Genomic DNA, 17,136 nt, shown 5'->3' with positions numbered 1-17,136 from the left:
TGGATTTTTTACCTTGTAGTGCATAACAGTAAACAGGAGCCTTAACCGCCCACCTCACTGTAACATTAACCTCAATGACAGCAAGTATTACAGACAGAAATAGCCTTGCACAAGAGTTAATGCCTTACAGCTGTGATGCCAAAAATAGACTTATTCTATTTTTCAAACAGGCAAAGTGGAACAGTGAGTAATCTTAAAAACTTCAATGCGCCACCGGGCTTTGGGTTAGCTAGTGAGGCTCAGTTCTGATTTCTTTGGAGCTGTTCAAACACAGAGAGAACCTGGTGTCCCTAAACAAGAAGAAATAAACATGTTTATATCATAGCATAGAAAACTATAAGACTACAGCTTAAACTCCCAAAAGAAGAGTTTGAGGAGTAAATGTTTCTTCCTGGGATTCACTCATTCAAGAACATATTTCCTGCAGAATACTCATCAGTTTTATTCAACTGTGTTTGCAGTCCTTTTAAAGATTGTTTGAATGAAACAAAGCAGCTGCATGAATTATAATGCTTTAGAGCCTTGAGGACGCTTCATCAAAAGACCTCAGACTTGTTGGACTATATCTGCACCCTGGTGGATCTGTTCCACCTAACAATGAGAGAGTGAAAGAGAAGCAGAGTCTGCAGGTATGTCCGGTATGAGAGTGTGCTGCTGGCCATCAATGACTGCTGAGTCATCTTTCAGACCGGTGCAGCGTCCCAGGATTAACCCCGTGTTTGAGGTCAGTATGAATGAAACATCTGACGAGAGTATGTCTGATTCAGCTCCGGAAACCAAACCCCGGGACAGGAGAGCAGAGCCAGACTCAGAGGAAACGGGACGATAAGAGACCAAAATAATGAAAGAACTCTGTGTTCGCTTGGTGTGTTCACTGTCTCCTGTGATACTGCGGATTCACAGCATCAACTGCATAAAAACTATTATAAACAACAAAAGAGGTTCTTATTTAACATGAGACGTCTCACTGTCACTTACATTGACAGGAGGGATGCTTGACTTGACTCTTCTATTTTCATCATCTGTAGGTGTGCATAGCTGACTTATGCAACTGCAATATGTAATGGAAGAGTTAGAGGAGATTGTTCACTGGTTTACTGATCATGGATAGTGTGCTACATATATGTAAAAAATGTTTACAGGGGCCGAGCCGTTTCCATGAGCAGGACTGGTCAGACTTCAACTAAAGGACTATGGGATTAATACGACTTGCTTTGATGTTGACTCCAAGTTTTACATCCTGAAAAAAAACACCAGAGTAGATAGAAAATAGATAACTCTGCAAGATAAAGACTTTTTACCATAAAAGCCTGGATATTAGCAGCAAAATGTGCCAAAAAAAGCTTCAAAACAGGGATTTATCCATTCAAAATGTCTTGAGGCAATCCTATTGAATGAAATGTAACCTTTATTGATGGTATAAAAGTGATTGATGATTGTAAAAGTGATCCTAAAAGCTTTTGGTTTTGTTTTAAGTTTTAAAAAGTCCCTGCTCTGGGTGTCAAATCGATTAAGTGTTTATGGCAGGTAGCCTGAGGTCAGCAAAGGAAAGCTTTCTGGTGAAACAAAAGACAGAAAAATGAATGAAGTAAAAAAGAAAATACCATTATTTATCCATGAATCTGACAAGATACAACTTTAAGAACATGATGAATTATACATTGGGGTGAGCCATGTCAGCTTTGGCACAGCAAGACTTCAACTTTACACCGCTTTAAGTGGGAAGATACAGGATGTACAAATGCCATAAAATGCATAATCTGCAGAATACAAGTGAAATGCTGGCACTTTAAAGCTATCTAAGTACAACCACATATGGAAAATGGTTGCAGTGGAATGAAATCATAAAGTAATATCATAAAAAAGGTTTTCATCTCGTATTCTGCCTTTCTGTCGCTCCTCTTTGACTTGCTGCACTCATCCCAGTATCATATGACTGCTTTATTGCTCTCTCCCCTCCCAGTTACAACCATGTGTTTGTTGAAAGCTGTTAAAGGTTGTGGTGGACTTTGTTCACTCACAGCCTTGACAAAGTTCCCACAGCTCTTATTTGTCCGATAAAAGCAGCTGACAGTGATTGCTCACTTTTGCAAACGTTCTTGACAGATCATGTGCAAAATCTGTGTGCAGGTTGAACATGTTGGGAATCTGCTAGCTGTTCAGCAATGAATATGGAGAGAAATTCCACTTTTCTAAGAGTCTTTGTGTGTATAAATGTGTGTAAAAGGGGACAGGCGTCATAAACTAGGTCTGATGGTCTCTGGAGAATCTGAGCTGTGCCACTTTTTTAATTGAGCAATTTTAAATCAATTTGGCAGACAGACACTCTCCTGATAATTATTCATCTTTAACCCTTTTTGATTTTGATATCAAAGCTAATAAAGACGATCAGGTGTATGATGAAAATTTAGAATGCAACAACGAAGTGGTGCAGAGCACAGCAAATTTTAAATCTTTCAATAATGAGACAAATATTCACTCAAGCATCAACTCTCATTGAAATGGAAAAATTTCACATCAATATAATTCAGACCCATAAATCTGGTGTAAATGTCTGTTTGATGTAGGTGACAATTTGGGCTATTTGATGGTAAAGGTGTCATGAAACTAGATCTTAAACTTCGATATGACACTATGGAGATGTGGAAAGTTAATACCAATGTTTGATATGACTATATAGCCATTTGCTGATACTGAGGACTTTTTCATCACTTCTTCGGGTGTGACTCTGGCACAGGGACAACATTTTCTTTCCCATTTGACCATGACAACAGATCAGAGTTCTTGAACTGCCGCTTTTCTACAGCTACATCAAAGTTAACTGCTACCCTGGCGGCAGCCACTGTACACAGGCTATAGCCTCATTTTCCTCAAACGATGCTGATTGGTCCGAATCATTTTCGGTTTGGCACAAATGTTGGAGCTTTGTAAGATGTATTTGCCTGACGACAGACATGAAGTCTGGCCAATCCATCTGCTTTGCAAGTACGGCTGAGTATCTCATAGCCTCACGATACAAGCGTCTCACAATGATTTAGGGCAGGGGTGTCCAAACTTTTTCCATTGGGGGCCAGATACAGAAATATTTGAGGATGGTGGGGCTACTTTCATATACCTCAACTTGAGGACATAAAAGTTAGTAAAACCAGTCTAATGTAGGTCAAGATAGTGGTTGGGCATGGCTATTTGATGACTAGCAAGGCAAACAGGCAATTACTTTGGGGAGTTTGGGGTGGCCAATCAGATTTCAGAGGGCTGTGGTCAGCCACTGATACCTCCGGCTCTGTCCCTGGAATGCCATTGGTGCTGCTATTTGCTGTTGTGATCTATCAGGGCCTTATAAATCAAGGTAAAGTTATTATTTTGATTGCCAATATATTTACCATTTATGGTGTTGTCTCAGTTTAGTAATAAAAAAAAACATGAACAAATTCATCTTGTCAAATGTTTGTTAACAGAATGAGCATGGTAGCACTGCTTTATGCTGAAACTAAGAAGAATACAGTCCAATAGTACAAGACTCATGCTCTAATGTGAACCATATTTCATTTAATTTCAAGAATTTGTTGAGGGCCAGTCAAAAATGGCTTGCGGGCCGCATTTGGCCCCCGGGCCATAGTTTGGACAGCCCTGATTTAGGTAATAAACATGTCAAACATGCCAAAAATTCAACTGCAATTGACTTGTGTGTACTGTCTTGATCCTCTTGTTCTACATCACACACCAAACGAACAAAACAGTGAAATCTGTGATTTGTCACCATGAGTGGGGTCTCACATTGAAGAAATAGGTTAAAATTTTAAAAACCTTCGTGTGTGGCAGACATTACAGGAGAAAAGATTGGTTGTGTGATAAAATGTACGAAACAGCAATGTTGTTTTTAGAAAAAGCTTGTGAAAAGTGCTGAAAAATGTATCATTTCTAATATCCCACTGATTTCACTCAAACAAATCCTGTTTCTCATTCCTTTCTTCAAGCACACAGATTCTGGATTTCTCTCAGCCTCCAGCCGCTATGTCACCGTTCCCAAGCTGAGCTGCTGCTTTCCTCTCTTCTCTATTCATCTTAAACTTCCCATGACTGCACAGCTCTGGAATCTCAGTTCATGAAGCCATGGTTTCTACCTTCTCTCCCTTGTTGCTTCTCATGTCTGCAGACCCTGTCATGCTTTCAGAGGACAAGTTCACATTCCCCAAAAATGTCTGCAATTTTTAACCCTAACTTACATGTCATTCTCCTTAATCGTGGTCTTCAAATAAACAGTGCTTTAGGCTACATGGCCACATGCCATCTAAAGCTATAGGGACAGTAATGCCTTTATTTAGAGAGCCAGTTTTTATTAGGGGTGTTAGGGACACAATGTATTCATACCAAAAAGTTTCAGTATGGTGCAGATGTGTCTGAATGTGAACATGTGAGAAAGAAATGTACTTAATCTGAGTCCCCACAAGGACCGAAAGTGGGAGCCCACCCCAAATAGCATGCTAAGGCCATCACTGCAATCACATAAGACAAGAAGCAAGAGCTTCCCCCCGCTATCATTAAGGTCTCTTCTAGGGAACACTTTTTCTAATAATAATGCAGAAATTATTCAATGGGGATTGGGTATGTTGTTGATAGCACGTCCAATGTATAGTGCACTTGGATGTTTTACCTTTCAATGTTTTGTTTTTTTTATAAATAAATCATGGTCAAAATATATATATTTTTTTAATTATGTACATATTTTATTAAAAACGAACTTAATATCATAGTAAAAATAGATTTCTACAAAGTAATGCCAATTAAACAAAATATGTTACATAAAATAAGTGATTGCATAAAAATTCTCCCCCTTTAAAGGGACTGACCTAAATCAACAGAAGCCCAGCCAAGAAACGGAGATCACCTGAGTGCAGTGAATGTGTCTCAAGTGATTGTAATATAGAGACACCTATGTCTGGAAGGTCCAGTCATGGGTTAATCAGTAATCCTGGCTACCATTACACTATGAAGACAAAAGAACACTCCAAGCAACTCAGAGAAAAGGTTATTGAAGAGTATAAGTCAGGGGATGAATACAAAAAAAAATCAAGGCCCTGAACATCCCCATAGTTCAGTTGAGAGAGACTGCAGACAACAACTGTTGTTTTTCTTCACCAGGCAAAGCTTTATGGGAGAGTGGGAAAGAGAACACCACTGTTGCAGAAAAAAAAATCATATGAAATCTGGATTAGAGTTCACCAGAATGCATGTGGGAGACTCCATGGTCAAGTGGAAGAAAGTTCTTTGGTCTGATGAGACTAAAATGGTGATTTCTGGCCATCAGACAAGACGTTATGTTTGGCAGAGACCAAACACTGCACATCACCAACAACACACCAACCCCACTGTGAAGCATGGTGGTGGCAGCATCATGCTGTCGGGATGCTTCTCAGCAGCTGGCCCTGTAAGGCTTGTCAAGGTGGGGGGTAAAATGAATGTGGCAAAATACAGGAAAATCCTGTAGGACAATCCAATTCAGCCTCCAGAGAACTGCTCAGGAGAGGATTCATTTTCCAGCAAGAAAATGACCAGAAGCATTCAGCGAGAGCTGCACAGAAATGGTATAAAAACAACAAGGTGAATGTTCTGGTCTCAATAGAGAATTTGTGGCTGGGCTTAAAAAGGAACAGTCATGCCCAATTCCTGTGCAAACCGACAGAGTTTGAGCAGTTTTGCAAAGAAGAATGGAGTAAAATTCCAGTGATCTGATGTGCAGGACTGACTGAGACCTATCCACACAGACTCAGTGCTGTGATTGCAGCCAGAGGCACATCTATTAAATACTGACTTGAATGGGTTGAATAATAATGCAGTCACTGATGTTACGTTACATGTTTTTATTCAAATGACATACTTTGTTAAAATCTGTTTTCATTTTGACACTTAGAAGGTTTCTTTATTTTTTCTTTGTCAAAAAAGCCAAATTATATTGACCATGATTGATTTATACAACCAATGAAAGGGTAAAACATCCAAGGGGGTGAATAGTCTTTATAGGCACTGTAATACTATATTTAATATTTTTATAGCAGCAGATCTGCAACCACATCAGTTGTTGGGAATAAAGACTAATGCATTACAGGTAACAGAGCCCAAAAGAAGCAGGTCTGCATACCAGGAAGCTTCCTCTCAAGCATTTAATAAAAACTTGAAGAATTAGTAAATACTTGATTAGGAGTTTCCTGGTGAAGACCTTTCTGCATTTTTTGTGCATGAGGGGTTTTTGAATTCTGCACCCATTTAAGAATATGGATATAACTTGTCCAAGGCGTTGTTGCGACACTCATTACTGAGGGATGGATGTCCTTTTTACTGTCCACTATGACGTCAGTGTCTCAGCCGAAAGAAAAGTTGAGCTCTTTCCAAATTTTATATTTTGTGCAATGCATTACCAGAGCTCTTATTACAGAAGACTCTTTTAGTAGTATTCTGTTTATTTTAATATATTTTATTTTCTAAGAATATAAAAAGGGGCCTAAGCAGGCCTTTGGCACTGAGCTGTTGAGGCTGTACCTTGGTCGTAATTTTCTTCCAGGGAAAAACAGGAGGGTTTAGCTTATATTCATCACTAACTAAATGCTTGCAGTAGCAGTACTGTAATAGCACAGCTTCATCTTGTGTCCTAATCCAATTACATCTCCAAACATTTCTAGAAACATATTCCACCTACTAAGGATCTGGACTGACCACGGTAAACAACATCAAGATTTGTTTCTAAAAAGATGGCACCAGTATGAACTTTCTGCCACTCAGTGGCTGGAACTGCAGCATCTCGCACTCCCTGTGACGTCACATACCCTCTATTGGAAATGCTCCTGTCATCTTACTGTTGACCAGCCATAACTATCAATATGTTTATTCCATCAACAAGCAAATGAAAAACCTCCCAAGTTCACATAGACCAAGCTAGGAGTTTCTGTAAAGCATAATGACCCTAGTTTAATCCAAATAAACACGTCTGTAGTCATGTATTACTGAACAGATCAATTCTAGTCCCTGTCCCCTGGACACTGATCCTTGCTGTACTTTTCCTGAGTCACCTATCTCATTGAAGGCAATCATATCTCTGACTCATTAGCTGGATTTGAACGATGTTTATGCCTGATAGCTTCTAAGTGTTACACTACCAAATTCCCTTTCAGTCCACTACTGCAACAACCACTCAATCCTGTTATTGGTTCGATATTCTTGGTCATCTGCCCAAGTTAAACGATCATTTAAATTGATTGATGCCTCGCATTAGTTCACAACATCTTAATGGATATAAGGAGCGCAGTGAAGGATTAAATGCTTGAAATGTTTGTTGAGCTTGCTTATTTGTTGTGTTGTGTGGGGAACAATGTGTACATCTCTGTGGATATAAAATAATTATTGGGTTTAAAAGACTAGAGATGAAGTCTGAAAGCCATACTAATTCAGAAAAAGCCAAGTGATCCAAACTTGATAGGGAGTATTATGATGGATCCCACAGGATATGAAGATATTAAGGAGTTTTACAGCCCACAATACACATTATACATTATAACACATTAATCGTGAACAAAGCCATTAGGAGCATGCACAACTTTCTTATAACTCGGGCATTTCAAGTGTGATTGGTGGAGTTTTGTATTCCTCATGACTATCTATGGCCAGGCGTACACTGAGCGATTTCCAGTTATGAATTCAAAGTCACATGACTCCTGTGGAAGTCGCACTTTCTGCATGATTGTGAATTGTTTGTCAGGAAGACTGGATGGCCAATCACAGCCAAACCAGCTGCTGAGCTACTGATCGGATGGATTTCTGGCATGTTTGACTTCACACACTTGCACAGTGAGAGCAGAAAAACGAGCAGAATCCTCAACTATGGGGCATTAAACTGTTGTACAGCATCTTGAATCACCACAAAAACAGTAGAAAGTCAAATCAAGATATTAGAAATAACTACCCTAGCATTTTTCAACTTTTCTGGACTAATACCCTGTTTTGGCAAGACTTACTAATGCTAAAGATGCTAGAACTAAAGCCTTGAAGTTACATGCCTCTGTTAGGTATACAATTGTCTAACAGTAAAAGTAAAATGGCGGGTTAAAAAAGGGCTGGGGCGGGTTCTGACCCTTACCTTGTGCTTCCATAGCACATTCTTCAGAGTGATCACAGTCTGAGTGTACATTTTGGCAAGTTTGAAGAAAATCCCTCAAGGTGTCCTTGAGATATTGCGTTCACAAGAAAGGCATGGCCTTTTGGACAGATGGACATCCTGAAAACATTAATCAAATGAGAATAAAGACTATGTATCCTTAATTCTGAGTATTCTTGATTTTAAGTAACTAATTATTAGTCTACATAATGGTCAATTGTTGGATATTATGTGAGATTAGAGGGCAGGAATAACACAATCAATATATTTGCTTGTATTTGATAAGAGAGGTACCAATCAGCTTCTTAAACTCCTGCAAAGGGGGATTTATTGTGTCCATCAGGATGGCAAATGGGGAAAATGATGCTTCTCTCAGCATCCCTACATAAGCACAACCACTACTCTCCCTCTATAAAAGAAAGTTCTGGATGAAGTGATTTCCTGCTGTTTTAAAAGGACTGAGAGAGGATGGCACTGAAAGAGGAAGAGAGGTTTCTGACACCACTCTCTGCAGCCACGGCCATCAAAGCTAATGGGCTTTTTGCTCAAATCTAATTAAAAAGATGGGATGATGAGTAGATGACTTGTATTCCTCAGATTTCTCAAGAATGACTGATACTTCTGGACACTATTATGCCTGCTGAGATTTTCAAAATGTTCAATACTTTTTAATACGATGTTCTAAAGCAATAAAGTCTAGATTTTTCAATGATTGATAGCATCAAAAACACCAAAATCTTAAAACTTACATTTAGCTTATTTCATTAGGAAAGGAGTGTGTACTTTTATTGCAAACATACAATTTAGAGGAGTGTGCAGGAGTTTTGATTTGTGCATGTTGCAGTAGTGAAACATGAATCTGAATTTTACAAGAATGATATTAAAGTTTTAAATTCTCACATTTTGACAGCCCCACTATAAAGTTTGCACACTTTGATTTTTTCATAATTATTATTATTATTATTATGTTTTGTTTTCATTTTTAAAACATAGTTTGGGCTTTAAAACCTTTAATTAGAGAGAAGAACAGCGGATAGAGTTGGAAATGGGGATTAAAGAGTGGGGTAGTGAGAAAGGAGCTGCATTCCAGACTTGTGGGGCTTTTCCACAATGACTTTTGGTCGCAAAGCTCCAAAACCAGCTGTGCTGATTTACTTCCTTCCCCAGTTTGGCTGAGCCGGGCTATGCCAAACCAACCCTCAGAATGGTCCTGTTCAGAAGCAGGGCCCAAACACGCCCAACCCACTAAGCCAATGTGATGACATCACAGCAGTTCATTATCATTCAAGGACGCCTTCAGACGTGTTTACGTAGCAACCGCGGCACCAAAATACCTGCCGGATTACCAATAGAAGAAGAAGAAAAAGGAGCCACAAGCCAGTCAAACCTACAACTCAAAGTCTTCTCTTCACCTGTGGGAATTGGTAGCACTAACTTTAAAGGCTTGATCAACCTCCATTGCTGAAGAACAGCTTTAAAATGTTAACTAATTTCTTGTTCCCTGAAAAGGCCTTTTTGTATATTCTGAAATGTACATTATTTTCAGTTTTGGGTAACCTTACTTTTTTTTAACCTTAAGCATTTCAGCACTTACCTTTGTACCATTTCAAAGTTTTCATAGGACTTGAACTACTTGAATTTCAATAGAGATCAGGCAAAATTGGGATGTTCTTAAACGTTGACCAGTAGTGTATGTGTGTGCTGAAATAAAGTAGGTAAATTGCACTGGATGGTTGATTCGAACCGGATTAAAAACACAGATGTCCTGCACAATTATTACAAATTATCATAGGTCCTTAGGTAATACTAAGCCTGTGCGAACAGCGCTTTAATGAAGTTCTTTTCTTGGAAAAAGGTAGTCAAAGAACATTTTTAGTTTCAGTTTTAGTCAACAAAATTAACACTGGTGGCAGATTTCAAGTCCTGTTTAAATTTCAGCGTTTAAAGTGGTAAACGCGATCCTGTCATGAATTTGGTCTTTTACATTAAACCACTTATTCTTCAAACTATGTAAAAGAAATAATAATAACATTGCCCAACAATAATGTGAGCTCCGTTCATGAAACAGCTGATGTTTTTGTTGAAAACGTTTTTTTTTCTTTTATATATTGAATTCCTACAACAAATTGGTGCATGTGTATTTCTCAGATCGCAGGGGACTAAGGGTTTGATGTTAACATTTCTTGGGCAAGTACCCTAGACGCCATCCACAATATCAAAAACTTTGTCACTCGGTTCCCCTTCGCCACATGTGCCATCCATCATTTATGCTGTTAGATCAAGCGAGTGGTGCACAAAGAATGATGGGTATGCAAGGGTTGACGGTGACCATAGTTCCCACTTCCCATCTTATGAAACCGTCACGTCCCCAACGACATCGAGATACTTCTGTCACTGCGGTACCACGACATTACGGATACCCTTACATCTCTAATACATACTTTTAATCAGATTTTCTACATTTTTTATGTCTGTAGAAAGCTGTCCATTACCGATAAACCAGTGAACAATCATGCCTAGCTCCTCCAATGTGCATCAAGGTGATGTCGTAACTGTGCGTATCTACAGCTAATCAGAGAGGAAGCAGAAGAAAGTCAAGGATCCCTCCTGTTAATGTAAGAGAGAGCAAGATGTCTCATGTTAAATGTGAAACTCTCCTCTCATTTTTAACATTTTTCTTTTTCATTTTCATGCTGTTGATGCTGTGAATGTTTTTCTGACATTTTGGGTCATTTTGCGCCAACAATGACCCTCCTCGCACAGATCAGCTGTTGTAGCCTAAACACTCACAAGGACCTTAAAAAACATATTTACCGCCCTAAATCACAGAGATGACAATTCACACAGGAGTTGTATTACCTGTGGACCTATTTGTGTGCTGAAAAATGGTAGGTAACTTGCTCTGAAATTCTAATCACAGATGTGTTCGATTCGCACAGGTTTAAAAACACAGACGTCCCGTGCAATTATTGCAAATTACCAGAGGTCCTTAGGTAATACTAATCCCGTGCGAACAGGGCTTTAGTGACATCCTTGTCTTGGAAACAGGTAGTCAAAGAACATTTTTTGTCAGAGTTTAAGTCAACGAAATGACCACTGCTGACAGGTTTCAAGTGCTGTTTATATTTCAGTATTTAAAGCGGTAAAAACAATTCTCATGAGATTTGTCTTTCAAATTAAACTGCTTATTCTTAAAACAACTATGTGAAAATAATGTTGTTTGGCATCAATGTGAGCTTCATTCATAAAACAGCTGATGTTTTTGTTAGAAATGTCTTTCTTCTTTTATCAGTATTATACATAATGAACTCCTACCACAAATCTATTCCTTAGATTGCAGGGAATTTAGTGCTGGGCGTTAACCTTTCTCAGACAAGGACCCCAAGATGTCCTTTTATTCACTTTGTTAAACGAAACAGGTGAGGGGCTAGAGTTTGGACCACCCTAAATGTCTACTTTTCCCACTAACTGACTACTCCACACGTCTGTGGAAAGCCCTGACTGAGACAACCTGAGTAAGGTGTCACCACTGCTGTAATCATTGCCAGAGTTGGGTGTTAAACTGCAGTTCTGTGCTGATTACTCCCAATAAAAGTGAGCTGATGTTTAACACAACACATGGATTTGACCCTCTATAGACCTGGACATAAGTGTTAATGTCAGGCCACTGAATGCAGGGAGGTTAGGAAAGCAGCATTTGTTTCCTCGACACAAACCAGTCACAGTTATTCAAATCAGGTGGTTAGTGAGCAGGCCTGACTGGGGCAGTATCTCCTGCCAATCTGTGCACTCTCACTCCCTTCATTCACATATTTCACCCAACTTCACACAGGAGGGAGGTCCCATTAGTAGACCCCCACCTTAGCCTACCTACCCCACAGACAAAGGTATTCCTCGGTGAGAGGAATTCGCCTCCCTCTCCCCCTCTATGTGTTGTGGAGCTTACCGAGAAGCAACAGTTTCAGCTCCCGGCGAGCGTCCCTCTTATCCCGGCGGAGCTGCCTCTCGATCTCGTCGTTGATCCGCCTGGCTTCCTTCGCCTCTTCACTGAGGCAACACGCCATTATGGATTCCAGGGTCATTTTCTCAGTTTTTTAAATGGATTGTTTCAAGTAAAAAAAACACTCCGTTTCCTTTCAGTGATTCATTCAGCTTTCAAATCCGTTCACAAAACAACAACCGAGGCCTGTGAATGCCAAAAAACGTCCTCATACAGGCCTGCGTGTGGTGAAATAACGCGTGGACGCCCTTTATAATGAGTCTGTAGACTGCACAGATTGTGCTGGGAGAAATGAGATATTTGACAAATTATCACTAACCCCCCTCCCCCCGTTTCGGTTCGCTTTCTGTGCCTCCAGACAGTTTTAAAATAAGTGTCCAAAGCGGCTTGAGATGAATATCAGTGCAATCTTAATTGGTGTAATCTGCTTTTCCTTCTCAATATGATCAACAGATCCTTTAAAGACACATCTTCCGTGCTGCTCGGGGTGATCTCGTTAACTATGAAGCATTGCCATCCGTACCCAGCCACTCTCTGTTTAAAGTCTTCAATGTTGGTATTTTCCAATCAGCAAAACCCACTTGTGTTCAAGTTATTGTCTGCGGATGGAGAAAACAGCCGGGAAACACATGTAAATAAAGCTGTCCGTTTATTTTCCAATGGCTCGACTCCCGGGCGTGGTAAGGCAGAATATGGCGGACTTTCACTCCAATCCGCTAGGCTGGGATACAGTACAGTTATCTCCCTCTGTCTGCTGAAAAAAAACCAAGAAAGCCACACATAACATAGCATTTCAGCCTGAGCCCTCGGTGCAGCAGCGAAAATACATCCCAGCGTGTTTTAAAAAGGCGTCTACTTCCACGGTGGAGCCCCGGGATGTGAAGAAAGGAACAAATCGCCGTGTTGTTGGCTTTTACCCTCGGCCAATCTTCTCCTTTTCCTCAATTCTCTTCGTGTATTTTTATTACAGAGGCCATCCACTCCTCCGCTGGCAGGGTGACGTCGGCCTCCCATCGACCAGGGGGAGTGTCACGTCAAACAAACGCCACACACAAGTATTTATACCCCCAACCTGTGGAATTGAAAATATGCATGAATGGAGAGGCTGAACGCACAGCTCCACGGCAGTGTGTGTAAATGAAGGCATTAAAATTCATGGTTTGAGCTTTGTGGGAGAAACTAGTGGAGCATCGTCACTATATGTGTCAGGATGATGCATTTTATAGGGAATTTTATCGTTAGATTTCTACAAATTTCCTCCACACAGTAACCGTACATCCAGTATTGTCTTTTAGAAGGAGTATTTTTGTGCTAATAAAATGAGCGTATTGTCGTGTAGATAGCCCTAAATCACCATAAAGCTCATATGACGAGGTTTTAGCTGGTTTTGAACAGGGGCGTAGTTAAAGGGGGGCATATCAGGAACTTTAGCCCAAACTGAGGGGCCTTCTTAAGTGGACCTTATAAACATACTAGGGGCTCTGTAGATATAATTATGGGTTGAATAACCATAGATACAACAGAAATAGAAAAAATAGCCTCTGTTTTTCTTATGGAGTTTTTCCCAGTGGTTAACTACCCTAGGTAGTTGTTTTAAAAGAAGTTCGTCCACAAAGCAACACTGCTTCATTTTTCAATATCAGATATTCAACTTAATTATACAATATGCTGTAAGTTTTTAAATTTCCTAAATGCCCATACAGACTTCTGGTACCTGGTTTGCATTAAAAACCAGACCAAGCTATTTACACATGTACAAAACTGTTGGTACTGTTCCATTAAGGAAAGCAAACCCCACAATGGTCACTGAAATAACCTGAAACTGACAAAAGTAATAATGAATTAAAATTAAAAATTACTGAAAATGAGCTAATGAAAATCAGACATTGCTTTTGAACTGTGGTTCAACAGCATAATTTTAGAACAAACTAATGAAACTGGTCTGGACAAAAATGAAAGTACCTCTGACTTATGCCTTGTTCACACGAAGGCGAAAACGACATATTTCTGTTTCGTTTTGAAAAAGTTTTCCGTAAATATGGGATCATTTCAGGGAATGTCCACGTAAGCACGGAACAACTAAAAACGTCTGAAAATGCTGTAGTATATATGCCAAGCCTGTAAGTGGCGCTGTATTGCTGCCATGGAAAGGCACCAAAAAAGAGAAGAAGATTACAGAAAACTGCCATAAACTTTCTCCTAGTTGCCCTTCTGGTTGTTCTCCGTGGTGGTAAAGGAGCAGTAGATTTTGATGAAAAAGCTATAGCTTCTGCAGCATGAACACAACCCTGTAATCCACCATTGTTGTTTTGGTTCGACACATGCACGGCTTAAGTGGGCTACACTATCTATGAAATAGTTGTTTCAAGAAGGATGCAGTTGGCTGCCCACATGCAGATGAAACGTTAAGTATTACAGATTTGTTCACTATGGGACCTGGTCAGTGTTGCCAAGTCCGCTTATTTTAAGCAACTTTTGGCTTGTTTTTCTGTAAAGTTGCTTATAAATATTGGTAGTTGTGTGTTTTTTTTTTTTTTGGCTTGTTTCTAAAGTGTAGTTGCTTATTTGGGCTTGTTCCTGGCTCCATAATAAGTTGTCAAGCAGATATTTTCAATGTGTTATTTAAACGTAGGATAATTTGTCCTGCCTGTTACCTCTGTCCCTCCATGTGGATGAAATGCCAGTATGTGTGGATGGGGCCTTAATATTATTTTGCACAACCTTTTTCAGGCAATCCCTGCAATCAAGCGGTTTCTGTAACTCTCAATGAGACATCTGCAACTGTCCACAGGTATTTTGGCCCACTCCTCACAAGTAAACTGCTCCAGCTGTCTCAGGTTTGAAGAGTGCCTTCTTCAGATTACATGTGTCAGCTCCTTCCACAGATGTTCAACAGGATTTAGATCGGGGTTCACAGAAGGCCACTTCAGAATAATCCAGTGTTTTGTTCTTAGTCATTCTTGGCTGCTTTTAGCTGTGTGTTTTTGGTCATTATCCTGTTGTAGGACCTATGACAGCAACTGAGACCAAGCTTTCTGATATATTGGCAGCACATTTCCCTCCAGAATGCCTTGATAGTCTTCATTGTACCCTGCACAGATCCAAGACACCCTGTGCCAGATGCAGCAAAGCAGCCCCAGACTATAACCAAGCCTCCTCCGTGTTTCACAGTAGCTACAGTGTTCTTTTCTTTGTATGCTTTACTTTTGTGTCTGTGAACATGGAGCTGATGCGACTTGCCAAAAAGCTCCAGTTTTCTCTTATTTGTCTAAATGACATTCTCCCAGAAGCCTTGTGGCTTGTCAACATGCATTTTGGCTAATTCCATTCTTGTTATTTTATGATTTGCTTTCAACAGTGGAGTCTTTCATTAAGTCCACTTTGGCTCAAACAGTGCTGACACTGACCTTGAGTTTGGACTTCACCTCAAATCTCTTTGGAAGTCATCCTGTGCTCTTTGGTTACCATTCGTATTATCCGTCTCTTCAATTTGTCATCAATTTTCCTTTTGCGTTCACGTCCAAGGAGGCTGGCTACAGTCCTGTGGACCAACTGTAGACACAGGAACATCAAGCTGCTTAAGGATGGTCTTTTAGCCATTAAATAATTTCCTTTCTAATCTCCTGGGTGTGCTGGAAGCCATGCTAGCGCTCAGAAATTCCCCTTCGAGGATCAAGGAAGTATTATCTCATGTGCATCCTGGGACTACTTCCAGTGTGAATGTGGAAGTGTCTTTTTAAGCGCATTTCTCCACATTGTGAGACATGTTTGAATGAAACAAAAGGTTGTTTTTCTCTCTAGTAAATACGCCTTATAAGGTATTGTTTCCATGAAGTGTCCTCAGTTCAAACCAAGTAATACTATTGAGTGGGAGGCTGTGTCAGATGTGGGTAGGCCTCTGATTTAAATTCTGCTTTAGAGGCAAGTTTTTCTTTAAAGCTTTTCATGTGTTCAAAGTCTGGCCTTAGATTTTTCCATCTATAATTCTTGGTGGGCCACATACTGTTTAACATAGTCATTCAGCAGACCAATATAAGACATTGGCATAAAAAAAGAAGTAGAAAAAATAGGAAAACTTAAGTTTTCACAGTTTAAACAAGTGCATTTGGTGACAATGAAAGATTTGGCTCCATTAAGTTGCACAATATCATAATAAACACAGTCAACTGAACGCTGAACAAACTCATTAAATAGTGTAACTCCCGTCGATCTCAGTCGAACCATTTTCAGCAAACAAAGTTACTTTTGAGGTCACCTCACGTAGGTATTGAGCTGTGTTGATTGCAACCTAACTAAGTGGCCTATTTGCACCATTTAAATGGGGACATCCCAGTGAGTCTGTGCTTAATTGCATGTAATTTATTTGTTAAAAACCAGCTCATAAAGTAAAACCTGTTTTATATTTTCTCACTCTCTCTACCAAGTATAGGCACAAAATAAGAGCTACAGTGAAGCACACGTACCTACATCATGATATAAAGAATAAAACTACAAAATGGTTCTTGTAGAATTAATCACAGCTGTCCAGGGACGTGTCTGATGTGTCCCAGATTTCCAGCTCAGGGAGCCATTCAACCTGTGTCTGTAATGAGGGTCGGCACGAGCTCTCCAGAGAGACGCACAGCTACAGGTCAGTAACATTTTAACCCATGATTTGTTCAGCATTATCTTGTTTAAAGATAAGATTCAGCTTTACACAAACTCCTGCAAAATATAATTTTAGTTTTTTTTCTTTTTATATGTTGCATCTTCTGCTAATTGATTTTAGACATTAAGGAGGATCATTATGAAATTAAGATGACGGAAGCAAACTGATAAAAAGTAGCTACTACTCTGAATACCAGCCTATACCCTGCAATACAGCACTGCTGTTTGGTCTTGGTCATTTCATCATCATCCTTATTCAATCAGTCTTAGAGTACATTGTCTACACTATATGAACTTACCTATTTGGCTGTCTGACCATCACACCAACAGGGACTAACCTTGC

General features: G+C 39.8%; 1 protein-coding gene across 1 annotated transcript in view; it reads right to left on the bottom strand.

Annotated features, from left to right (window-relative positions):
• Positions 1-13,140, bottom strand: part of LOC121509588 (guanine nucleotide-binding protein G(q) subunit alpha) — a 36,244-nt gene extending 23,104 nt beyond the window's left edge. The window contains exon 1 of the mRNA XM_041787058.1: positions 12,093-13,140. Coding sequence (XP_041642992.1) covers positions 12,093-12,228 — 136 coding nt within the window. The 5' untranslated portion in view covers positions 12,229-13,140. The remainder of the gene's footprint in view (positions 1-12,092) is intronic.
• Between the last annotated feature and the right edge of the window lie 3,996 nt (positions 13,141-17,136).

Source organism: Cheilinus undulatus, linkage group 5 (genome assembly GCF_018320785.1).
Source record: "Cheilinus undulatus linkage group 5, ASM1832078v1, whole genome shotgun sequence".
Lineage (NCBI taxonomy): Eukaryota > Metazoa > Chordata > Actinopteri > Labriformes > Labridae > Cheilinus > Cheilinus undulatus.
This window is presented reverse-complemented; position numbering and strand designations above follow the sequence as displayed.